This window comes from Neovison vison, chromosome 13 (assembly GCF_020171115.1).
Source record: "Neovison vison isolate M4711 chromosome 13, ASM_NN_V1, whole genome shotgun sequence".
NCBI lineage: Eukaryota > Metazoa > Chordata > Mammalia > Carnivora > Mustelidae > Neogale > Neogale vison.
In genome coordinates, this window is record NC_058103.1 from 14,172,005 (window position 1) to 14,198,725 (window position 26,721).

The following is a 26,721-nucleotide window of genomic DNA, read 5'->3' on the forward strand; positions in this document are numbered from 1 at the left end:
AATAAATCTTTAAAAAAAAAAAAAGAAATTCTATTTGGGAAAGAATATATAGCTACCAAAGAAACTTCCTCAACAATTCTATTGAGCATTTATACAACTGACCCTTAAACATACTGCCCTGTGCAAATCTACATGTATGTTATTTTTTTTAATAACTACAGTATGGAACTGTAAATTTATTTTTTTCTTAAGATTTTCTTAATAACATTTTCCTTTCTCTGGATAAAAATACAGTATGTAAAACATATAACATACAAAATATGTGTTGATCAACTGTTTACATTATTGGTAAGGTCAACAGTAGGCTATTAGAGTTAAGTTCCTGGGGAGTAAAAAAAATCATACAGCACTTTTTGACTGCAGAGAGGGTTGGAGGCCCTGACCCCAGGCACTGTTCAGGGTTAACTGTAATGATGCAAATGTCTATAGGATTAATTCTTTCTAGATATGGACCTGTTAATTTAACTCAAACTCAAATGTCTACTAGAAATTTTATTGTGACATGTGGGTAAATTATATGACTTTCTATTTCAGATTGACTAACTGAATCAAGCTATTCAATCTAAAGTCTCTTCAAATTTGTTTATAAACAAATCATGTGGGCTATATGAACACATAAAAACCAGTCACAACTAAAATATTTACTTGAGAATAAAATGGAAACTATTTGATCTTTAAAACAAAATTTCAAAGTATCAAAACCACCCAGTAAAAAAACAAACAAACAAAAAACAGAAAAACAAAAAATGATGGCATTTTTATATTCACATTAACTCTTAGTAACGAATACCCAATGACAGTAGTGTTTTCTTATACTGTTAAATCTGAATTATTTCCTAGCACTTACTTAAACAATGATAAATTCGGACAAAAATGTTAGAAATGTGTTTACCTATTTATATATATATTCTTAGTTCTAAGGAAATAGGAACATTAAATAACAAATACTTGAAAAGCATGTACAGAAGGAATATCCCATATGATGACAGATTATTTGGTAGACAACTAATTAAGATAGTTTTTTTTAGATTAGCAGCCCAGACTAGCAATGACAGAATCCCCAAAGATAAATATATGTACTTTCACTCACTTCACTCGAAATTTAGACTGAAAAAAAGCATTTGCAATGAATGTAAAATCTGATGTACATTCAATTTCCACTTGAACTTATTAATATTTCTTCCCACTTCTGTCAATATTGAGCACTAAGTAAAACCCACTTCTTAAAAAATATTCCCACTTCCAGCTAATATGCTAATATGAAAAGCTTTGCAAGATCAAATTAAACACCTAGCCTTGTGGAAATAATACTTTTTCAACCTATTTGCTTTCTTTACTGGACTTTAGTATAAACAGACACACAGTTAATATCATAGATAGCAACTTTCCAATTAATTTCCATATATAGTCAAATCAATTCCTGTATTATAAAGAAACAAATGTCAGTGCTATACTGGGGGTGTAACTCCTTATAAAGCAAGCATGAATGTGGCATCAAACTTACTTTTCCAAAGAAGCCTTTGAAGAACTTCCTTTCCTGGAGGAACAGGGGGACAAGTCGAGCGCTATTATTGTATGGGCTAAATGTCCCAGGGTTTCACACCAATAAGCACATACAGAAGTTGGGTAAAGGGCAAAGTAGGAGAAGGGGAGTGAGAGTTTTAAAGAGTTATCCATACCAGGAGTGACAGGGAAAAAGGAAGGGTGCATGAAAATGCAGGGAGACATACTGTATGGCCTAAGAATCCATAGGAAGAGAAGAAATCAGAACCTGTATCCATGCAGAGCAACAAGTTAGTTTAGTATTCTCTATTTACTTCTGAAACAGAGATTATCCAAATCTGGCAGCAGAGAAAAAGATTAAGACATACTGGTTTGGTGAGATTTGTATTTTAAATTTCCTAATAGTGAGTAGTAAGTACATTTTTCAATTTCCATACACATTTTCAATTTAAAAAATCAGTGGTCTACTATATGGAAGTCATCAACTTAAAAAAAAAAGTCCACATTTGGATAACAGCATAATCACATAAAACTGCAATACATAAAATTAAATTATGAGTGTGCAGCAAGAATCTTTGTCAGACTTTTTCTTACCAAGTTCAACATATACTTAGAGAATCTTTACCCATCCATTGGGATCAATTTGTAAGTATGTATATGTGTGGGCTGATCAATGCCACAACAATCATGAGGAAATAACAGATATGTTCTATTCTAAACAGAGAATAAACTGTCTTTAAAGAACACAAAGCTAATGCTTTCACTGCAGGTGGGGGAAAAAAAATCTGTGGATCACAACTGAAATTTTTAAAACAGGCTTTTGTTTTCTTTTAAAATGATACTGTTTTAGAATAATGAAATTTGCACTGACAATTATAAGTATATAACTCTGAATCTATGTAGATAAGAGAGACATCATCTCTGGTTCCAGTACCAATTTTTAAGCTTATAGAAATTTTGAAAGCTGGCCATCATTTAAGATCAGAAGAACTTATATCGAGTAGACAGGTTCTAACCAAGCTATCTTAACTTTAAATTTCCTAACTTTGGTTGAACTATTTAAGCCTTTAGTTTTTATAATCAGTTTTTAATATTGGATAAATGCCCAGAAAAAGACAAATGTATTGAAATTTTACTCTCTCGGACAATTTATAAACTCATTCACTACTCTCAAACACTGAAGAGTTTGTTTCCTACCTAAGTTAGAAACAGCATCAAATATTTCCAAAAAATGTTGTGAACTTAAACTGGAAAAACAATAAATTGGGGTAGTTACTGCAGTAAGATTAAGTTTATTTCTACTGCCAAGTTTGGTGACCCTAGTTTTGTTAGACTGTGAGTGACCATCAGCTTTTAAAGATGCAGCCAAAGATAAAAGATTCACCATTCCTGAGGGATAGGGAGGTGAGGGAAAGAGATCTGTTAATATTTAGTTCGGCTCCCATAAAATCTCTTGTTAAACATGTAGTATGCCCTCTTTTCTTCAAAGACCTCAGTTGTTAATGAAAAAAGGTGACGTGCAAAATGCATTAAAAAAGATAGTTATTAGAGAATATTAGTGCTTTTTTCTAAAAACAAAAACAAGTTATGATTCTTTTACCTGCTAAAACAAGAACATATATTAAAGCAAATATATCAAATAGTGAATAAAAAAACATATTAGAAACTGTCAGTATAATGGAACTAGTCTAAAACCAAGACAGAGAGGGAGAGACATTTAGAGACAATGGGAAGAAAAGACCTTTAAAAGGAAAGAACATCTTGGACCAGTGTCAGCAAGATACCCAAAGGCCCGATACACGTTTTACAAAATAGACTAATAAATGATGTTACTACTGACCCTTCAATTATGTCAATAAAGGCACTGAAAATGGGAAATAGTTGTTTCTGCCATTTATCGTATATGATCTAAGTCCTAAAGTGGCTAATTTGTGCATGTATGTCACAAAACAAATGAGTTGAAAATAGCTGTAATTAATTTTATCATACAAAGTAAAAAGAATTTAAACATTTATGCTCAGAGAAGCAGGTTTAAAACTTAATCTTTAAAAAAGGTGATCCTCTTTAGTTTTATCTTTTCATTTGAGAATATTAATTACGCAGGTAACTTCTAGTTGATGTTAAAGTGATCCTAAATTCTAAGGGACTACTTTGAGGATAAATAAGAACTATATTTGCAAATTATTCGGCTTCTTCAATTATTTGCAAATTTAAAAAGCTCCAGAATGTCACATTTTTAGTTCAAACATCATTCAAGTGATAGGTTTAAGATGTTTGTTTTGCTACTTAATAAAGAAGAAATAAACATGTTATTTCTTCTTTAATCTGTAAGCCTGTACACTTCTACATTTGCTTCCATTTACTTGAAACTCTAAGGAAGAAGATATAGCTTTTGGCACAATATAAGCATCTGGTACAGCAGATTATAAATGTCAGATGAATGTTTGGTAAGGGTGGGGAGGCAACTAGAAATTTCTTCATAGTAAAAATATGAAAAGACAAAAATCTAAAATATTTGTGGACTAATACGGTCTGAGAACATCCTGAAGACTTCCAACTTTCTGCAAACTTCTCAGTATAGCATTTGAAAGAGTATTTATAGGAGGAAGTTTCATTGAGCACAATCAACAGGAAATTGACCCCAAAATTCAATCTTATTTTTTAAATACATGTTTATCTATGTGAAACTATGCACAACATTTGCCCCAAATCTCTTGGATAGCATTAGTCTGAAAAATTTTAAATAACTTCTTGAATGAAAAGTTCAGAAGTGGTCAATTTCCCCTCAAAGTTCAAAAGTTTAAGTATGTCCAGAAAAGCAATCAACATACTTATAAAACTTCATATTAGTCATAAATGACCACATGGAAGTACGAATCATTTAGAGATAAACAAAAGGCTTTTGTAAACTTTAAGACATTAAATGTAAGATAGGGTTATGATAATTGTTATGAGATTTGATTTGACCATACTGAGGACTGAACTGTTTTCTGTATATTCTAGAAATAATTTTTGAGTGGCTACTATGTGCCAGACACTGTTCCAGGCATAAGTATAATTTTTTAAATGGCAATTTGGTTTCTATTTCTGGTGAAAAACAAACTTCTTAAATTTTTTTATCTAAACAGTCCTACATCTCACGTAGGACTTGAGATGTTTATAGTTTATAATCTTCATGATCAAAAATATAAAAAGGTAAAAAATTCACTCAATTAAAAAAATTCTTCTTTTTAAAGTTTATTTTAATTCCAACACCCAATGTGGGGCTCGAACCCATGACCCAGATCAAGAGTCACATGCATTTCCGACTGAGCCAGCCAGGTGCCCCTAAAAAAAAAATTAGTTTTAAAACTAAATGCTGAATAGTGGCTATCTCTATGATTACAAAAAATTTTATGTACTGTTTTTATTCATTTGTATTTTACACAATGAACTTATACAATCTATATAATGAAGAGATGCTTCTAATTAAATGTAGACTAAAAAAAACTAGTTAAGAGGATTCACTGCTCATTAAACTAAAATACCATTTCTTAATGTCTTCTGTGCAAATTAAAATCATCCCTAGTTTTCCCTTATTTAGAAAGTGAACATGAAGCCACGCTCTGAATTAGAAGACTTTCTAAAGGCTCATTCCACAATGACCGTCTACCTGCAAATTATGTGAGTTATAAGATTTTGGTAACTATTAGTAGTTTGTTTCAGGTCTATTTAATCTACTCACTGATTTGCCTGTTGTTTTCAGTCATTAGTATTATGATGTTTAAATATTCTTTAATGACTAGTAAGACAAATCATTGTATTACTTTAAAAATTTTCCAAGCTAAACTTACTCTTTTAGTGAAATTGGAATTATTCTATTAAAGAAAAGATTGAATTTATATTTCTTGGAAAATTACATTGTCTGAGGGTGTATTTAACTGGAGAATATATTCAGATAGACATGACAAGTCTGTAAATTATAGCTTCACATACCGTAACAGATGAAAGTAAGTCCCTTTAACATTAGTGATGATTAGAATAGGAAGGGCTTCAATCATTTAAGAATTTAAATGACCATAATCTGAGGTAAATGGCATGTATGTTTGTATATGCAGTATACCGTATGTCTACATATTGGGGGTTCTTTTTTGTTCCTTGCATACTATAATCAGTTATTTCTCTCCTCCTTTCCCTTTTACAACAGATTCACAGACATTTGTTCCAAAATATAGTTCACTTCTCTAAGCTGGTTGCATCTTTAATCTTATATCTTTTATAATGAGGGATTACGGATGAGAGGTCATATAAAATAAACCAAGCAGAAAGGTTTTGATAAGCAAATTGAGGGGGAAAAAAAAAGCACTCATTAGTAGCCAAACTTGTGGCAGCCTACCATACCAGCAAACCCAAAGCAAACAAGTATTTATGCTGTCTGGGGCAAGGGCATGCAGAAGTAATGGTTAAAGCTTTCACAGCGAAGAGTTTGGAAAAAGGCCACACATTGGAGAGAAGGAAGGTTGTGAAGAGGATTGTCAGAGTTTATGAGACATTTCAAACCTATCTAAAATATGATATTAACACTTCTATGTGAACCTTTGTGAACTCTGAATCCATTCTCTCCTTTTATTAAATATACAAGGATGTGCCTGGGATTTATTTTAAGGTATAAGAGGCAAAGAAAATATTATTCTTCCTGGAAAAGGACTCTCCATTTCAAGTATGCTGAACTTTGTGAAAAAGGCAGGGGAAATACACTGCTTATGTTAGAGGGGTGTACAGAAGGAATCTGGAGAGTAGTAGTCAAGATAATAAGTCCTGCCCCAACTGTAAGCCTCACTAGCCATCATCACAAATAACTCTACCTTCCACTGTTTCTTAGAGTAAATTTAACATCAGCAATTTATAACCCAGTTATCACAGTTAGGTTAAGACACTAACTGTAACAGTTTTCTCTTGGTTTCAGAACATTATTCACCTTAAGATTTCATACCACTTGTTTCACATGGGTTCTGAATCCAAAGTACATTTTGGATAATGTCTGGCCTAAACCGATGAAGTTGGTCTTTATAATTTACGCCTTTGCACAGATAGCATGAGATGCTTTTAACTAGAGCCCACATTTTTGCCTAAAGAGAAACACTAGTCTTACTGGATACCGAATCACTAAAATTTACTGAACAAAATCTCTTAAGAAAATATTTCACTATATAGATCAACAGTGGAAACCATCGAATACATACAGCTTTTAATCTTTTTACAGCATCTTCACAGATGTGCATTCCTCTTGACTCATCAACTTCTACATGGCCAAGGTACTGCAGAAAGAAGAAAAAAGGGTTATTGCTATGCATATTGAGTAGCTACTATATGGTAGGTATTAGTTGGAAGAAAACTGAATATTAAAATTTCTGCACTCAAGAAATTGCCACTGTATAAGAGTTAAGATGCTACTTTACTTACCCTCAGTGTCCTCATATGAATGAAATTCAGAATAAATGTCTCAAAAAATTGTTATAGAGAAGTGAAAAAGTAATGGTAGGCACTAAACGTTACCTAAATTTATTGGATCTGAAGGTAACAACAGCCTGTGTTAGACACAGTTACTGTACCTCTGAACACAAAAATAATCCTAAAACAAAATGTATACATATGTAAATATATATACACACATACCAAAAAAAGACACAAATAAAAATGAGTTATTCAAAGGCTGAAGAGATCATATATCCTTTTATGGGGAGCACGTAAGAGCAGGGCAGAGAACTAAAAAGACAAATTTTAACAAGACAATACATTTAAAGCTTTAAAAGATGTGTAGAATTTGAAGAGGAAAAAACTGAAAGGCTGGGGAACCATTTTAGGTAGAAAGAATTTAAGAAAAGTTATTAAGTGTGGAATAGCGTAACTATCTATCAGCAAGTACTCCTGTTTGGCTAGGATTTGAGATATGTACAGCTGGGGAATCTGAATGCTGGAATGAGTCTCTACTTAATTCTAGAGTCAATGGAGAGATAATCAAGTTTATTTTTTTTTCCCAAGAGAGTAATGCAATTCAAATTGTACCTTTGTATGGGAATAGCCTTGGGAAAGATAAAGACAGGATGGTGAAAACATTACCAAAACGCTCTCTTTTAAAAAGGAAATGTGATCTGGTTCTGGGTACAACTGAGTAGACTCAATCTTCCCTGTCCCACCCATTGAATGAAACCATAAAACCTGAACAGAACATATTTCAAGTCCCTTTTGTAAAGAGCAGAAAAGTTGTCTGAGAAGAATACCAGGAACCAAGGTATTTCTGAACTGGCAAGGAGTTTACCTCCCACTCTCCTGCTGCATTTTCCCCCTTCCCCTTTCTGATACTTCCAACTTGGACTTAATACAGCCAGAAATCCAAAACTGCGTGCTGTTGCAAAGAAAGAACTCTAGAAAAAGTACTCTAGCTGTGGCTCAAGGATCAAATAAGGAAATGCCTTATCTTCAGAGAGAGTATAGGAATCTCTCTCCCTTTTACTTATCTCTTATTTTTCTTCTCACACCCCAGCTCCCAAAGCTATCCTGAGCTGGTGGTAGCAGTGGAAACCTGCAAGAGCCTGAGAGGAGAAAACTCTTGGTATAGTGAAATTGTGATTCCAGGAGGATGAACCAATGCCCTTTCTGCTTCTTTCCCCTCCCTGTATATCTCCCATCATTTGGCCCTGCGTGGATGTGAAATTGTGCGAACTTATGGGAGAGTAGAATAACTAGAGCCCCAGGAAACACAGGCACATAGAGTTTAAGTAACTTGCCCAAGGTCATTCAGCTAGTGAAAACTCAAACCCAAGTGGCCTGACCCGGAACACTCTTAAAATGCATACATGGAATCTTTAACTTTTACTCAAATCTTTCCAATACTAAGCGCATAAAACCCATGAATTAAAATAAATTTAGGAAAGTACTCGACTTCAGGTAATAAAATACTTGAGGAATCAATCATAAAGATCATAAACTAAGACCAAAATATCTAAAGAATTGTAAGAGCTGTAATTCTGAATGAATATTATATAAACAGGAAGAATGCTCACTTTTTAGTGAATCAAATAATGTACTATATATATAGTTCTAAGTTGAAAGAATATAATCTCTTTAGGGCAAATCTGAATAACATGAAATCCAATAAGATAAATATTTACATACTCTATTTTGGATTCTCAAATGCAATGAATTTGGGTACAAATTTTACACTTTCTATCTAGATCCACATTTAGTTACATTCTTTGGTTTTACAGATGATATACAGTGGTAAAGTAATGTTTTCTCAAATTCAATACCACTGAATCCATTATGGATACCGAGTATACATAAGAACCTCAAATTTTAGAAAGTTTCTAAACTACTACATTAAAAATAATAATGTTTCATATCAATAAGAAAGGATGCTGACAGCACATTTTCATCAGTGTACCTCCATCTGGCTCACTACAAGATAGCTTTAACACAGATTCCATACTTAGTATCTTTGCTTATCTTTTTCCTATTAAATTAGAAAAATACGAACTCAAAATTATAGGCTATCAGAAATGTCAAGTGTTTGGTAGTTCTGTCAACTAGTTCTAGATTTTCAGATTGATTTCACACTCAAGAAATAACAGAGTACTCCCTCACTGAAGGCTGGTTCTCAACAGTCAGATGCTACAGTGACAGGAATATCACACTAAAATTATTATTATTATTATTTAGGATTTTATTTATTTACTTCTCAGAGAGAGAGAGAGAGCACAAGCTGAAGAAACAGCAGGCAGAGGGAGAAGCAGGCTCCCCGCTGAGCAAGGAGGCTGATGTGGGACTTGATCCCAGGACTTTAGGATCATGACCTAAGCCAAAGACAGACACTTAACCGACTGAGACACTCAGGCATCTCTACACTCGAATTCTGGAAAGCTCTATTTTTCAGCTTAGAAGACAATGATGAATGGATGTTTCAATACCTCTCTGGATGAATTAAGCTCTGAAAAGGATTTCTTTATGTTTTGTTGATATCTGGCCTTTTTCAAATACCAAAAATATATTCTTAATTTCCTGGTCCAACAAGTAAGGAAAATAAAGCAGTGGAAAATGGTAAAACCTGCACCACTGTTCTGACAGCTTAAGAAATTCTGACATCTCATTCTTAGCAACTTGTTTTATATACTGTTAAATTCTTATAGTCTGTTGTTTTGTATTTTTTTTAAAGATTTTATTTATTTATTTGATAGGCAGAGATCACAAGTAGGCAGAGAGGCAGGCAGAGAGAGAGGAAGAAGCAGGCTCCCTGCTGAGCAGAGAGCCCGATGTGGGGCTCGATCCCAGGACCCCGGGATCATGACCCGAGCCGAAGGCAGCAGCTTTAACCCACTGAGCCACCCAAGCGCCCTGTTGTTTTGTATTTTACTCTATCCTTAATCACTTACTTGAAATGCCAAATACATATTATTAAAAGTTACATTATGCTAGACATTCTATTTTGTTTTACTGTTACTCCCATTTTGACTTATTATAGTTTTAGAATCTTTTAATATGGGGGAGGAGCAAGATGGCAGAGGAGTAGGAGATCTAAATTTTGTCTGGTCCCAGGAATTCAACTAGTTATCAAACCATTCTGAACACCTACAAACTCAACAGGAGATCAAAGAATAGCAGCAATTCTACAAACAGAAAAGCAACTACTTTCTGGAAGACAGGACATGTAGAGTAGTGAATCCTAGGTAATATACGGGAAGATAGACCATGGTGGCTGGGGGAAGGAGGAGTCTCCATCAGCCAGCTCCTGGAAAGTGAGTGGCAGAGCACAAAATCAGAACTTTTAGAAGTCTGCCCCACAGAACGAACATCACTCCAGAGGCTAAATGGGGAGTGGAATCCTCACTGGGACAGTGGGGGTCTCAGGTCCCTTGGGGCAACGGAAAGACAGGGGGTACCTGAGTGTGGCAGAGCTCTCAGGTTTTGGAGCAGGGAAGCTGGCTGCAAAGACGGAGTTGAGGAGTGGGCTCTCAGTTTGGGGTTTTCATAAATCATGATCCACAGCACAACTAGGCCACTACTCTTCGATCAAGGACCCAACAAGCAACAGATCCGGGGAGACTCCCCTTTCTTCTCCTAGAGGAGCAGCATGGGAGTACACTGCAGGAATCTGCTGGGTTTGGACATTCCAAATGGGGTTGTGTGCCAGGGACAGAAATGCTCGGTCACAGTACAGATGAGCATAGAGTCAGCCGGAGACCAGGGAAACTGGAGGGATTGACTGCTTTTTCTAAGGTCTCACTGAAAGCAGGGCCCAAGCTCTCAGCTCCTCTGGGGCTGGATACTGGGAGGCCGCCATTTTCATTCCCATCCTCCCAAGTTATTAGCAAAGCTTTCAGAAAACAAAAGCTACCAAGAGCAAACCGGAACTTGAGCAGATTACTTAGCCTGGCCCCTGGCAAGGGTGGTGCAATTCTACCTCAGGCAGACATTTGAGAATGTCCAGGGGCTATTTCTTCCAGGCCTAACCCTTGGAAGATCAGCAAGAACATCCAGCCATGACCAAGTTTACTGATCAATGAGAACACAAAACTCCAGTGCTAGGAGAATATAACACAAAAACAGAATTTTTGGCTTTTCCCCCATGATTCTTTAGTCTTTCAAAATTAATTTTTTGAATTTTCTTTTTTTTTCTTTTTCTATTTAGAAAAAAAAATTTATTAGGCAAAATATGTGCTATAATGGTGAGTGCTGTGAAGTATGTAAACCCGGCAATTCAGAGACCTGTACCCCTGGGGCTAATAATACATTATATGTGAATAAAAAAATTAAAATTTTTTTTCTTCTTTTGTTTTTCAACCAACATCTTATTAATTCCTTTTTAAAAATCTTTTTTAATTTTCATTTTCATAGTCATATTCTACCCCTTCATTGTATTTAACCTTATTTTTTGTGTATATATAAGTTTTTCTTTCTTTAAAATTTTGGGATACAGTTGTGTTTTTTTTTAAGATTTTTTAAAAAAATTATTTATTTGATAGAGAGAGAGATCACAAGTAGGCAGAGAAGCAGGCAGAGGGGGAGAGGGAAGCAGGTTCCCTGCTGAGCAGAGAGCCTGATGTGGGGCTTGATCCCAGGACCCTGAGATCATGACCTGAGCAAAAGGCAGAGGCTTAACCCACTGAGCCATCCAGGCACCCCGGAATACAGTTTCTTCTAACAGACCAAAATATACCCTAAATCTAGTGTATGGTTTGTTCTAGTTTTCTGCCTGATCACATTCTTCTTTTCTTAAAATTTTTTTCTTTTTTCAACCAACTTATCAATTCCTTTTAAAAAATATTTTTAAATTTTCATATTTATAGTCATAGTTCATCCATTCATTGTATTTACCCTTATTCGTGTGTGTGTGTGTGTGTGTGTGTATGATTTTCCTTCTTTAAAATTTTGGGAGGGAGTTTCTCCTAACAGACCAAAATACAACTAAAATCTAGAGTATGGCTCTATTCTGTTCACCACCCTGATCATTCATATATATACATATATTTCCCCCCTCCCTATATTTTCCCCCCAATTTTGGGTCTCTTCTGATTTGGTTAGTGTGTGTTTATCTGGGGTCATTGTTACCTTTTCAGCATTTTGTTCTCTCATTCATCTATTCTTCTCTGGGCAAAATGACAAAAGGGAAAGACTCACCTCAAAAAAAAAAAAGAAAAAAAAAAGAACAAGTGGCAGTACTGACTGCCAGGAACCTAATCAACATGGACATTAGTAAGATGTTGGAACTAGTGTTCAGAATGATGATTATTATAAAGATACTAGCACGGCTTGAATAAAAGAACAGAAGATATTAGAGAATCCCTTTTTGGAGAAATTAAAGAACTAAAATCTAACCAAGTTGAAATAAAAAAGGCTGTCAATGAGGTGCAATTAAAAAAACAGAGACTCTAACTGCTGGGATAAATGAGGCAGAAGAGAATCAGTGATACAGCAGACCAAATGATGGACAATAAAGAAGCTGAGAAAAAGAGAAACAAACTACTGGATCATAAGGGGAGAATTTAAGAGATAAGTGATACCATAAGACAAAACAACATTAGAATAATTGGGATCCCAGAAGCAGAAGAAAGAGAGAGAGAGAGGCAGAAGGTATATTGGAGCAAATTATAGCAGAGAACTTCCCTAATTTGGGGAAGGAACCAGGCATCAAAATCCAGGAGGCACAGAGAACCCCCTTCAAAATCAATAAAAATAGGTCAACACCCTGTCATTTAATAGTAAAATTTATCTCAGAGATAAAGAGAAAATCCTGAAAGCAGCTCGGGGAACAAGAGGTCTGTAACCTACAACAACAGAAATATTAGATTAGCAACAGACCTATCAGAGACCTGGCAGGCCAGAAAGGACTGGGATATGTTCAGAGCACTAAATGAGAAAAATATGCAGCCAAGAATACTATATCCAGCTAGTCTGTCATTGAAAATAGAAGCAGAAATAAAAATCTTCTAGGACAAACAAAAACTAAAAAAAATTTGCCAACACCAGCCCTACAGGAAATACTGAAAGGGGTCCTCTAAGCAAAGAGAGAGCCTAAAAGTAACAGACCAGAAAGGAACAGAGACAATATACAGTAACAGTCACCTTACAGGCAATATAATAGCACTAAAGTGGTATCTTTCAACAGTTACCCCCCACCCCGAATGTAAATGGGCTAAATGCCCCAATCAAAAGATACAGGGTATCAAGTTAGAAAAAAAACAAGACTCATCAATATGTTGTCTGCAAGAGACTCACTTTAGACCCAAAGACACCTCTGGGTTTAAAGTGAGGGGGTGGAAAACCTTTTAGATGCTAATGGACAGCAAAAGAAAGCTGGGGTGGCAATCCTTATCAGACAAATTAGATTTTAAACCAAAGACTGTAACAAGAGAGGAGGAAGGACCCTATATCCTACTTAAATGGTCTATCCAACAAGATGATCTAACAATTTTATTACATTTTATTTTATTTTTTTTAAAGATTTTTAAATTTATTTATTTGACAGAGAGAGATCACAAGTAGACAGAGAGGCAGGCAGAGAGAGAGAGGGAAGCAGGCTTCCCGCAGAGCAGAGAGCCTGATGTGGGACTCAATCCCAGGACCCTGAGATCATGACCTGAGCTGAAGGTGGTGGCTTAACCCACTGAGCCACCCAGGCGCCCCGAGATCTAACAATTTTAAATAGTTATGCCCCTAACATGGGAGCAGCCAAGTATATAAGCCAATTAATGACAAAATCAAAGAAACACATCCACAATAATACAATAATAGTAGGGGGCTTAAACATGCCCCTCATTGAAATGGGCAGATCATCGAAGCAAAAGATCAACAAGGGAATACACGCTTTAAATGACACACTGGATCAGATGGACTTCACAGATCTATTCAGAACATTGCATCACAAACCAACATAATAAACATTCTTCTCTAGTGCACATGGAACATTCTCCAGAATAGATCACATCCTGGGACACAAATCAGGTCTCAACTGGTACCAAAAGAATGGTATCATTCCCTGCACATTTCGGAGCACAATGCTTTGAAACTAGAATTCAATCACAAGACAAAAGTTGAAAAGAACTCAAATACATGGAGGCTAAAGAGCATCCTACTAAAGAATGAATGGGTCAACCAGGAAATTAAAGAAGAATTTTAAAAATTCATGGAAACAAATAAAAATGAAAACACAACTGCTCAAAACCTTTGAGATACAGCAAAGGTGGTCTGAAGAGGAAAGTATATAGCAATACAAGCCTTTCTCAAGAAACAAGAAAAGTCCCAAGTACACAACCTAACCCTATAACCAAAGGAGTTAGAAAAGAACAGCAAAGAAAGTCTAAACCCAGCATAAAAGAAATAATAAAGATCAGAGCTGAAATCAATGAAACAGAAACCAAAAGAACAGTTGAACAGATCAACCAAAGCAGGAGGTGGTTCCTTGAAAGAATGAGTAAGACTGATAAACCCTTGACCAGACTTATCAAAAAGAAAAGAGAAAGGACCCAAATTAATAAAATCATGAAAGAGGAGAGATCACAACCAATACCAAAGAAATACAAACAATTATAAGAACATATTATGAGGTACTATATGCCAGCAAATCTGACAACCTGGAAGAAATGGATGAATTCCTAGAGACGCATAAACTACCAAAACTGAACCAGGAAGAAACAGAAAACCTGAGCAGACCCATAACCAGTAAGGAAATTGAAGCAGTAATCAAAAATCTCCCAACAAACAAAAACCCACGGCCAGATGGCTTCCCAGGGGAATTCTACCAAACATTTAAGGAAGAATTAATACCCATTTTCCTGAAACTCTTCCAAAAAATAGAAATGGAAGGAAAACTTTCCAAACTCATTTTATGAGGCCAGCATAACCTTGATCCCCAAACCACACAAAGACCCCATCAAACAGGAGAATTACAGACCACTATCCCTGATGAACATGGATGTAAAAATTCTCACCAGAAAACTAGCCAACAGGATTCAACAGTATATTAAAAGGATTATTCACCATGAGCAAGTGGGATTTATTCCTGGGCTGCAAGGTTGGTTCAATCTCTACAAATTAATCAATGTGACACAATACATTAATAAAAGAAATAACAACCATATGATACTCTCAATAGATGCAGAAAAAGCACTTGACAAAGTACAGCATCCTTTCTTGATCAAAACTCTTCACAGTGTAGGCAGACAGGCTACATACATCATAAAAGTCATCTATGAAAAACCTACAAATATCATTCTCAATGGGGAAAAACTGAGAGCTTTTCAACCCTGGGTCAGGAACTCAGCAGGGATGTCCACTATCACCACTGCTATTCAACACAGTACTAAAAGTCCTAACTTCAGCAATCAGACAACAACAACAACAAAATAAAAAGCATCCGAATTGGCAAAGAAAAAAAATCAAACTCTCTGTAGATAATATGATATTTTATGTGGAAAACCCAAAAGACTTCACCCCAAAATTGCTAGAACTCATTCAGGAATTTAGTAAAGTGTCATGATATAAAATCAAAGCACAGAAATCAGTTGCATTTCTATACACCAAAAACAAGATGGAAGAAAGAGAAATTAAGGATTTGATCCTATTTACAACTGCTCCCCAAATAGGAATAAATCTAACCAAAGAGGCAAAGAATCTGTACTCAGCCAACTACAGAATATTCAAAAGAAATTGAGGAAGACACAAAAAATGGAAAAACGTTCCATGCTGATGGACTGGAAGAATAAATATTGTGAAAAGGTCTATGCTACCTAGAGCAATCTATACATTTAATGCAATCCCTATCAAAATACCATCAACTTTTTTCCAAAAAATGGAACAAATAATCCTAAAATTTGTATGGAACCAGAAAAGACCCTGAATAGCCAGAGGAATGTTGAAAAAGAAAACCAAATCTGGTAGCATCACAATTCCGGACTTAAAGCTCTATTACAAAGCTATAATCATTAAAACAGTATGGTACTGGCACAAAAACAGAAACAGATCAATGGAACAGAATAGAGAGCCCAGAAATAGACCCTCAACTGTATGGCCAACTAATCTTCAACAAAGCAGGAAAGAATGTCCAATGGAAAAAAGTCTCTTCAGCAAATGGTTTTGGGAAAATTGGACGGCCACATGCTGATGAATGAAACGACCATTTCCTTACATCATACACAAAAATAGCACAAAATGGATGAAAGACCTCAATGTGAGACAGGAATCCATCAAAATCCTTGGGGAGAACACAGGCAGCAACCTCTTCAATCTTTTTTTTTTTTTTTTTTAAAGATTTTATCCATTTATTTGACAGAGAGAGAACACAAATAGGCAGAGAGGCAGGCAGAGAGAGAGAGGAGGAAGCAGGCTCCCCGCTGAGCAGAGAGCCCGATGCGGGACTCGATCCCAGACCCTGAGATCATGACCCGAGCCGAAGGCAGCGGCTTAACCCACTGAGCCACCCAGGCGCCCAAACCCATAGCAATTTCTTCCTAGAAACATCACCAAAGGCAAGGGAAGCAAGGGCAAAAATAAACTATTGGGACTTCGTCAAGATCAAAAGCTTTTGCACAGCAAAGGAAACAGTCAACAAAACCAAAAGACAACCGACAGAATGGGAGAAGATATTCACAAATGACATTATCAGATAAAGGCCTAGTAACCAAAATCTATAAAGAACTTCTCAAACTCAACACCCAAAGAACAAATAATCCAATCAAGAAATGGGCAGAGGACATGAACAGACATTTCTGCAAAGAAGACATCCAGATAGCCAACAGACACATGAAAAAGTGCTCCACATCACTCAGCATCAGGGAAATATAAATCAAAACCACAATGAGACAGGACCTCACACCAGTCAGAATGGCTAAAATTAACAAGTCAGGAAACGACAGATGTTGGCAGGACGCAGAGACAAGGGGAGCCCTCCTACACTGTTGGTGGGAATGCAAGCTGGTGCAGCCACTCTGGTAAACAGTATAGAGGTTCCTTAAAAAGTTGAAAATAGAGCTACCCTATGACCCAGAATCGCACTACTGGGTATTTACCCCAAAGATACAAATGTAGTTATCCGAAGAGGCACATGCACCCAAATGTTTAGAGCAGCAATGTCCACAATAGCCAAATTATGGAAAGGCCTAAATGTCTATCAAGAGATGAATGAATCAAGAAGATGTGGGTATATAACAATGGAATATTATGCAGCCATCAAAAAATGAAATCTTGCAATTTCCAACGATGTGGATGGAACTAAAGGGTATTAAACTAAGTGAAGTAAGTCAATCAGAGAGAAACAATTATCATAATGATCTCACTGATATGAGGCATCTGAGAAACAAGAAAGAGGATCATAGGGGAAGGGAGGGGAAGATAAAACCAGAGAGGAGAGAAACCATAAGAGACTCTTAATCTCAGGAAACAAACTAAGGGTTGCTAGAATGGGTGGGGGGGAGGAGGGATGGGGGGGCTGCATGATGGACATTGGGGAGGGTATGTGCTATGGTGAGTGCTATGAATTGTGTAAGACTGATGAATCACAGACCTGTACCCCTGAAACAAATAATACATTATATGTTAATAAAATAATTAATATAAATAAATAAAGTTTTAATATGTTTTGTCATGATCACTTTCTTTAATTTTTCTCCCATAGCATTTTCTTGGTTATTTCCTGTCTTTAATCTTTGATATCAACATTGGAATAATTCTGTTCAATTCCTGTCTAAAACACCCTTGGTGTTTTTGAGATTTTATTTATTTGAGAGAGAGCAAGCAAGGGCACACAAGTGGGATGGAAGGACAGAGGGATACGGAGAAGCAGACTCCTCGCTGAGCAGGGAGCCTGACTCAGGGCTCAATCCCAGAACCCTGGGATCATGACATGAGCCAAAGGAAGACACTTAACCAACTGAGCCACTCAGGTGCCCCAAACCCTTGGTGTTTTAATTAAGATTGCCTTAAGTTCACTAGCTGAGAAAAATTGATAATACTGACCTATTCCATTTACAGTATTTATTCAAGTCTTTTGTCTCTGAAGTTTTACGGTAGACTTCAAATACATTCTTGTACATTTCTTTCTAGATTAGCAAGTATATTCTATAGCATTGCACTATTTAACATTCCCATCAAAATGCATGAGGGTTTCAATTTCCCCACATGCTCACCAGCACTTTATTTTCTTTCTCTTTCTAAATTATACCATCCTCTTAACAGGTGTAAAGTAATTATCTTGTGTTTTTTATTTGTATCCTTCTAATCTATCTTTTCACATGCTAATTGGCCAATTGTGTATCTTCTTTGGGGAAATATCAATTTACATCCTTTGCTCATTTCTTTTCATTTTACCTATTTATATTTTATTTTTTAAGTTTTTATTTAAATTCGTTAGTAATGTCATATCACTTTCAGTTGTACAATATAGTGATGCAACACTTCTATACATCACCCACTGCTCATCACAAGAAATGCATTCCTTGATCCCCATCACCCATTTAGCCCATCTCCCACCCACCTCTCCTCAGATAACCATCTGTTTGTTCTGTATAGTTAAGAGTTTGTTTCTTAGTTTGCCTCTTTTTTCCCTTTGCTTCTTTAGATTCCACATTTAAGTGGAATTATATGGCATTTGTCTTTCTTTACTTGTTTCATTTAGCATTATACTCTCTAGCTCCTCGTTATTGAAAATGGCAAGATTTCATTATTTTTTATGACTGAGTAATATTCCATCGTATATACATACCACATCTTCTTTAACAACTCATCAATCGATGGATACTTGGACTGCTTCCATAATCTGAATATTGTAGATAATGCTGCTATAAACATCAGGGTGCATATATGCCTCTGAGTTTGTATTTCTGTTTTCTTTTGGTAAATATTTAGTAGTGCAATTGCTGGATCACAGGGTAATTCTATTTTTAACTTTCTGAGGAACCTCCATACTGTTTTCCAGATGTAAACTACATCTATTTACATTCCCACCAACCCTGCAAGAGGGTTCCCTTATCTCTGCAACTTTGCCAATACCCGTCATTTTTTGTGTTGTTGATTTTAACCGTTCTGGCAGGTGTGAGGTAACACTGTAGTTTGAATTTGATGTGCATTTCCCTGATAATAAGTTATGCTAGTCAGCTTTTCATGTGTCTGTTAGCCATCTGTATGTCTTCTTTGGAAAAATGTCCACTCATGTCTACTGCCCATTTTTTAATTAGATAATTTGTTTCTTGGGTTTTGAGTTTAAGGTTTTTTTTGTTTTTGTTTTTTTTTTAGATTTTATTTATTTGGCACAGAGAGAAGGATCACAAATAGGCAGAGAGCAAGAGGGGAAGCAGGCTCTCTGCTGAGCAGAGAGCCCGATGTGGGGCTTGATCCCAGGACCTTGAGATCATGACCCAAGCCCAAGGCAGAGGTTTCCAGGCGCCCCTTTAAGTTCTTTTTAGATTTTGAATACTAACCCTTTGTCAGATATGTCTTTTGCAAATATCTTCTCCCATTCTATAGGTTGCCTTTTAGTTTTGTTGACTGTTTCCTTTGTTGCGCAAAAGGTTTTTATTTTGATGTAGTCCAGTAGTTCATTTTGTTTTTGTTTCCTTTGCCTCAGGAGACCTACCTAGAAAGAATTTGCTATGACCAATTTCAAAGACGTTACCACCTGTGTTCTCTTCTGGAGTTTTATGGTTTCAGGTCTCACATTTAGGTCTTTAATGCATTTTGAATTTATTTTTGTATATGGTATAAGAAAGTGGTCTAGTTTCATTCTTTTGCATGTTGCTGTCCAGTTTACTCAACACCATTTGTTGAAGAGACTGGCTTTTCCCCATTGGATATTCTTTCCTGCTTTGTTGAAGATTGACTATATAGCTATTGACTATATAGCTAATTGACTATATAGCTATGGGTTCGTTTCTGGGTTTTCTATTCTGTTCCATTGATCTATGATCTATTTTTATGCCAGCATCATACTGTTTTGATTACTGCAGCTTTGTAATATAACTTGAAGTTTGGAATTGTGAGGCCTCCAACTTTGTTTTTCTTTTTTAATATTACCTTGGGTATTTGGGGTCTACTGTGGTTTCATATAAATTTCAGGACTGTTTGTTCTAGCTCTGTGAAAAATGCTGTTGGTATTTTGATAGAGATTGCATTAAATGATAGAATGTTTGGGTACTAAAGACATTTTAACAATATTTGTTCTTCCAGCCCATAAGCATGAAATGTCTTTCCATTTCCTTGTATTGTCTTCAATTTCTTTCATCAGTGTTTTATAGTTTTCAGAGTACTGGTCTTTCATCTCTCTGGTTAGGTTTATTCCTAGGTATTGATTTAAATGAAATCCTCTTCCTCTCTCCTCCTGGAGCTCTCATTAGGCCTGTTAATACTATGGGCCTTTTTAATTTGTTCAAAGGCTTCCTCATCTCTTTTTCGGATCTTCTCTTTCTCACCTTGTGCTGTACTCCCGGTAACTTCATCAAATCTATCTCCAGTCTACCAACTCTCTTTTCAACAAGTCTAATCTATTACTGAATCTACCCACTAAATTCAATCATATAACAGTATTTTTCATTTTCAGAAGCTTAGATTTGATTCTTTGTTAGATCTATCTATTCCTTCTTTTCCACTGTCTTATTTTTGCCTTATGGTTTGAATTAGTTAATGATTTTACATATACATATTTTACAGTGTCCTCTATAGTCTATTAATTCAAGTTCTTACAGTGCTAATCTTCTTATCCTTTATTGTATAATCCTTATTATAACTGCTGATCACTTCCACATATGATTTATAACTTTCTTTTTTAAATTGTAAATTCATCTTTACTGAAGCTCAACTTTTCTGGGAAAAAATCATGCCTTCTGGATTGTACAGTGGTTTTACATTTGCTTCTAAAAGGTACCACAGATATATTTGTAGCCTAAGACCTACTGTATATTAATATGAGGATTCTTACACCATGCAGGTTATAGCATATAAAGTTCAGATCAACGGTTTCAATTTTTGGTGGGAGACGCCTCTTTTTCACCCAGGGTGTGAGCAGAGGCAACCTTCTATTTTTCTCTTTTTTTAAATTTTTGTTTTTGGTTTTTGTTTTGTTTTGTTTTTTGCTTTTTCTTCTAGTTCTCTATTTCACTGATTATAAATCCCACTGAAGGTTCTGGTTCTACAATGGGTTCTCAGTTCTAATGCTCTGATTTTTATGAATCCAGACCTTCAGAATAAATGTTAAAACATCAGGCTCCATGCTCTGGGTGGAGTCTGCTTGACATTCTCTCTCCCTCTCCTTCTGCCCCTCATGCTTGTGCTGTCTCTCTCAAATAAATAAATAAATAATAAAATAAGAAAGTAGGGTTTTAGGGTCTCAGAGTTACCTTTAGTTGCTGAGATATGAATATAGGTTTCAAAGTGTTTACAAGGGATTTTATTCCATCATTCTGATCAATTCAACTGGTCACTTAGGGGTATTTATGCCAACAAAAAAAAAAGGTGGGGGAGACTTAATGGAAAAGACAGAACAAAAATACCTCCTATATAGACTGCATAATCTATTTTGGGAATGTGGAGATGGAAATCAGTGCTGTGCCTTCCTAGATGATGAGAAAAACATGCCCACTCAAATAAACATTATTATTTTTTCTTAAAAGATTTTATTTATTTATTTGACAGACAGAGATCACAAGTAGGCAGAGAGGCAGGCAGAGAGAGAGGAGGAAGCAGGCTCCCTGCTGAGCAGAGAGCCCGATGCGGGGCTCGATCCCAGGACCCTGGGATCATGACCTGAGCCGAAGGCAGAGGCTTCTCTGCCACTGAGCCACCCAGATGCCCCTCAAATAAACATTATTAAAGAGGTCTCTTTTCTCCTCTGAGACATTATCTCACTGAAGAATTGCAGCTGATTTATGCTTTAATGGCTAAAATATTTGACACCAAGACTTCTTTTGTCTGTATGTCTTTTCCAAACTCCCTCTGAGTAAGGGACTTTCATTCACAAAAATGCACTTTAGAAAAATTAGTGTGTGGAATTTCATTCTTGGATGAATTAAGTCATTTTTCCTTTTCTTGAAAAAATTATTTAAAAAGTAGACTTCCCCCCTTGTTTTGGTAATGTAGGCCATGAGAAGGAATGCACAGCTCTGATGTGAGAGAACATAGAGTCAACAGTTCCCAACATGGGCAAAAAAATGACATCATAATCAATTTATAAGGTGTAAGGCATATTATCAGATATACATAACCTGTATTATATTGCACATACAGGATGCAGATGTGTAGAACATGATATCAAAATGTGTTTGGGTTCTTTAATTAAAGAGGAGTAATTAAGTCAAATTATAACAGATTACTTTTATGTATAAATTTCGAGTACGATTACATTGAACGAGTCACCTGACCTAAGTATATGTATTAAATCTAATCACAGGAGTTTAAAGTTAGAAAAGAACTTAAGGAGACTCAAAACCTTCACCTTTCAAATATGGCACTGGTGTCAAAAAAGTTAAGTGATTTGCACAAGGTCACGTAACCAGTAAATTAACAGAGCCAGGAATAGACCTTTCATCTTTTCACTCCTGTATCTTTCTTCTTTCAACTATCTATCTTCTTTTTACTATCTCACATTACTTCTGCAACTCTCCTATTTAAGTAATGGTTTATAGTTGACTGGTCTTACATACCTTAACAATGTTATTCTTAAAAAAAAAAAAAGTTGATCAAATGAACAGTCAACCATTTTGGTAATGTTGCTTATGGCTCAATATTTCCTTCATAAATGAAATTACCCTAACTTTCTTGTTAAACTGTACCACTGCTAACCAAGCAGTAGATATGGGGATTTTGCTTTATAGAAATATTACAGCTGATAAGTGAAGAAAGAATGACAGAGTTAAAGTATCACCATTCTGCAATGCTTAATAAATTAAATCTGATCAGGTGTCTAAAAACCAACTCACAAGAATTACAGGAAACAGATAAACATGTTAAAAAGAATGAATTTTTGGCATTTTCAATTTGCTGAAGAGTGAAGAATTAGAATTCCGGACCAACCAGAGGAATAGATTCCAGTGAACACTAAAGTGTATCTCAGCTTAAACACACGAAAAGAACGTCCCCATACCAGAAGTAAACCAGAAGTAGACAGAGTCTTGCTAAAACTGTAATCCAGCCCCAGTTCTATTAACACAAAATCTAACAGAGACAAAATGAGAAAGCAAAATTACAGTCCATTCTGATTCAAAAGCATAGATGTGAAATTTCTGAACAAAATATTACCAAAGAGAACCTAGAAATATACTAAATAAACTCAACTTGATCAGTATCTGTCTATAATGAGTTGAATTTATTCTAGGAATGTAAGGTTAGCTGACTATTCAAAAAATCACAAGTATAATTTACCAACTAACAGAATTAAAGATAAAATTTATGCAATCATCTCAAAATTTAGTTTCCATTCATAATTTTAATAATTTTAAAAACAAGGACAGAAGGGAACTTGTTTAATCTGATAAACTGTAGTAAGACTGAGAATAAGGCAAGAATTGTTTTTATCACCAATTCTACCCAAAGTTATAAACATCAGTCTCTGACCAATGCAATGAAGGGACATACATACATATATACATAAAAGTATAAAGTGCAAATCACTGAACTTTTTCTTACATTAGAATGTAAGAAATATAACAATAATTATTCATAGATTATATAACTGTATTAGTAGAAAACCCAAAAGAATATACAAATAAATTACTAGAATAAGTGAGTTTAGCAAGGAAACTAGATACAATTTTAACATACAAAAGTCAACTGTAAAAATTAAAAATAAAAAAAGTCAATTGTATCATTTTTTAATATATACAAATACCAAATCATTATGTTGTACACTTGAAACTAATATAATGTCATATGTGAATCAGCAATAAGCAGAAAATGAAATTTTAAAAAGTTACCATTTATAAGAGAATCAAAATTAAATGCTCGGTATTATCCTTCATTCACGAATCTACTCTACTACCAACAGTCTTCCCCAAAATATTATATGGCAAGTCTACCCTGCCAACCACTCAGATCAAAAATCTTTGCACTATGCTTGACTTCTCTCTCTTGATTGACATTCACAATTTAATCCATCAATAAATACTATCAGCTCTATCTACAAAATACATCCAGAATCTGACCCCTTCTTACCACTTCTACTACCATTACCCTGATGGAAATCATCACATCTTCCATGTCTAGATTTTCACAACAGCCACTTAACTGATCTCACTGCTTCTACCCTTGCTCTTCTCTACAGCTGATTCTCAGCACAAGAATCAGAGTAATCATTTAAAAATATATTTATAGGGGCGCCTGGGTGGCTCAGTGAGTTAAAGCTTCTGCCTTTGGCTTGGGTCATGATCTGAGGGTCCTGGGATCAAGCCCCACATTGGGCTCTCTGCTCAGCGGGAAGCATGCTTCCTCCCCCCCACCCCGCCTGCTTCTCTGCCTACTTATGATCTCTGTCTGTCAAGTGAATAAATAGAGTCTTTAAAAAATTAAAAAAAAAAAATTTACATAAAGTCATTCCCCTGCTCAAAATTCTCCAATGGTTTCCCATTTCACTCTAAATAAAAGCCAAAGTCCTTAAAATAATCTGTAAGGCCCTATATCAGTGGTTTCTCAAAGGGGAGTGTTTAAGAAATATGGAGGCATTTCTGGTAACAATAACTTGGAAAATTACTCATAGGTTGTATGCATAGAGGATATTCTGCTTCTTGTATGACATCTGAATGTGCTACTAGACACTTAGAATGGATTAAAAACTTGTCATTATTTAGATTTAACTCTAACTCCATTTTACATATATATACACACAATTAGGGTTAGGGTTAAATTAATAGTTCACTTCATATGTTAGGGGTGGGAGGTGGAAAAAGGACGCAGATAATTCTTTTACATATTACAGTATTTCTACTATACGAATTAGTCTTCTTTATATTTTTAGTTTTGTGGGGGGAGGCGGTTTTGGCCATTTACATAACCCAAGGGTATTACCATTTTTATCCGTATTTTCAAGTTTATTTGCATAGAATCTTAATTTAAAAAATTCCATTAGTATCTGTATTTTCCCATTTTACTTTTTATTCTGTGTATTTGTGTTTTCTTGATAAAGTACAGTTAGCAACTTTTCATTTGGGATTAACACTGTGCACCCCAAATTTCTGAAATTACAAATGCTACTTGTTATATGGTAGGTAAACCAGTGGATTAGGACCTATGCTATTAGAAAAACTGAAATAGCAAGAGCTCTACTTTCTGTACCATGGCTATTTGGTTACATGCAAAATAAGAAAAGCCTGTGTGATACTGTGATCTGAAAGAAATACAGATTTGGTCATTCAGAGCACCACAATATATTTCCCATATATATTTGCTCTTTGTCCAGTTTCTGACTGGCAGTTCCCCCAATCCTTGGAATTTCCTGAATATTATAAGTGGTAAGTGTCTTTTGTTATGTAAAGGAGCAACTTTGGGAAAGCATTTAAGGGAGGCAGCTGGTTGCCTGGAGGACCAAGCAGTGATTAAAGGGGTGGGCTCCTGTGTGGCTCAGTGGGTTAAAGCCTTTGCCTTCAGTTTGGGTCCTGATCCCAAAGTCCTGGGATTGCCCTACATCGGGCTCTCTGCTCTGTGAGGAGCCTGCTTCTCCGCCTACTTGTGATCTTTGTCTGTCAAATAAATAAAATCTAAAAAAAAAAAGCGGGGGGGGGGGCTTGGATCTGCCAGTCCCATCTCCCAACCTCTGGAGAGAGAAGAGGGACTGAAGATTCAGTCAATGATTTAGTCAATTATGACTATGTAAAGATGCCTCCAAAAGATAGTTTTGGGCCTTTCTTTTTGAAGAGCTTACCTACTTGGGAAATCAGAACACTTCCACGTGCCACCAAACCAGGCCCCAAGCTCCATGAGGGCAGAAGCAACTTTGTTCAGGACTTCATCCTATGTATTTCTCTCTCTTTTTAAAAAAGGTTTTATTTACTTATTTGTTACAGAGAGAACACAAGCAGGGGGAGCACCAGGCAGAAGGAGAAGCAGCAAGAGGGAGAAGCAGGGAGCCCAAGGCAGGACTCAATCCCAGGACCCTGGGTTCATGACCTGAGCAGAAGGCAGATGCTTAACTGACTGAGCCACCCAGGGGTCCCCCTGTGTATCTCTTTATCTCACCACTGATTCATACACTTTATCATGTCCTTTCATAAATTGTTAAATATTAAGTGTTCCCCCTGAGTTCTGTGAGCTGGCTCTAGCAAATTAATTAAACCTAAGGAGATCAATGGATCTCTAATCTGTCACCATTATTCTGAAACATAGGTAACAAACAATCTGGGCCTTGTGACTGGTATCTGAAGTATGGGGTGGGGGGCAAGGGGAAAGTGTTATAGGCCTGAACCCTAAAACTGAGGAATCTGATGCTATCTGCAGGTAAGACAGTGTCACAATTAGGTTGAATTCTCCAACACTCTGCTGATGTCCAAGAATTGCTTGGTGTTACTGTTCTAATGGTCAACCCCCACAAAATCCGTTATTAAAATACTATCTCTTGTAACTTCTAGCACAATGGCAATCCTTATCTTTTAAAAAACACTGGGCCCCAGAAGAACTTGGCAGAACATTTAATCAGCAGTGTTAGTCCAGGAGGTAAACACATGCAATTCTAGCATTCATGTGCTCAGTTCTCCATTTGGTCTACCCTATTTGTAC

The 26,721-nt window shown here is 35.9% G+C and overlaps 1 protein-coding gene across 7 annotated transcripts in view; it reads right to left on the bottom strand.

The window, feature by feature from the left end:
• The window catches only part of NUMB (NUMB endocytic adaptor protein), a 191,448-nt gene that overhangs the window by 36,710 nt on the left and 128,017 nt on the right, over nucleotides 1–26,721 (bottom strand). For 5 of the 7 annotated variants that reach the window (XM_044232046.1, XM_044232048.1, XM_044232050.1 and 2 more), the window contains 2 exons: nucleotides 6,726–6,800; nucleotides 1,505–1,537 (listed from right to left, as the gene is read on the bottom strand). In XM_044232046.1, coding sequence (XP_044087981.1) covers nucleotides 1,505–1,537; nucleotides 6,726–6,800 — 108 coding nt within the window. The remainder of the gene's footprint in view (nucleotides 1–1,504; nucleotides 1,538–6,725; nucleotides 6,801–26,721) is intronic. The other 2 variants (XM_044232051.1, XM_044232049.1) reach the window with 1 other exon arrangement.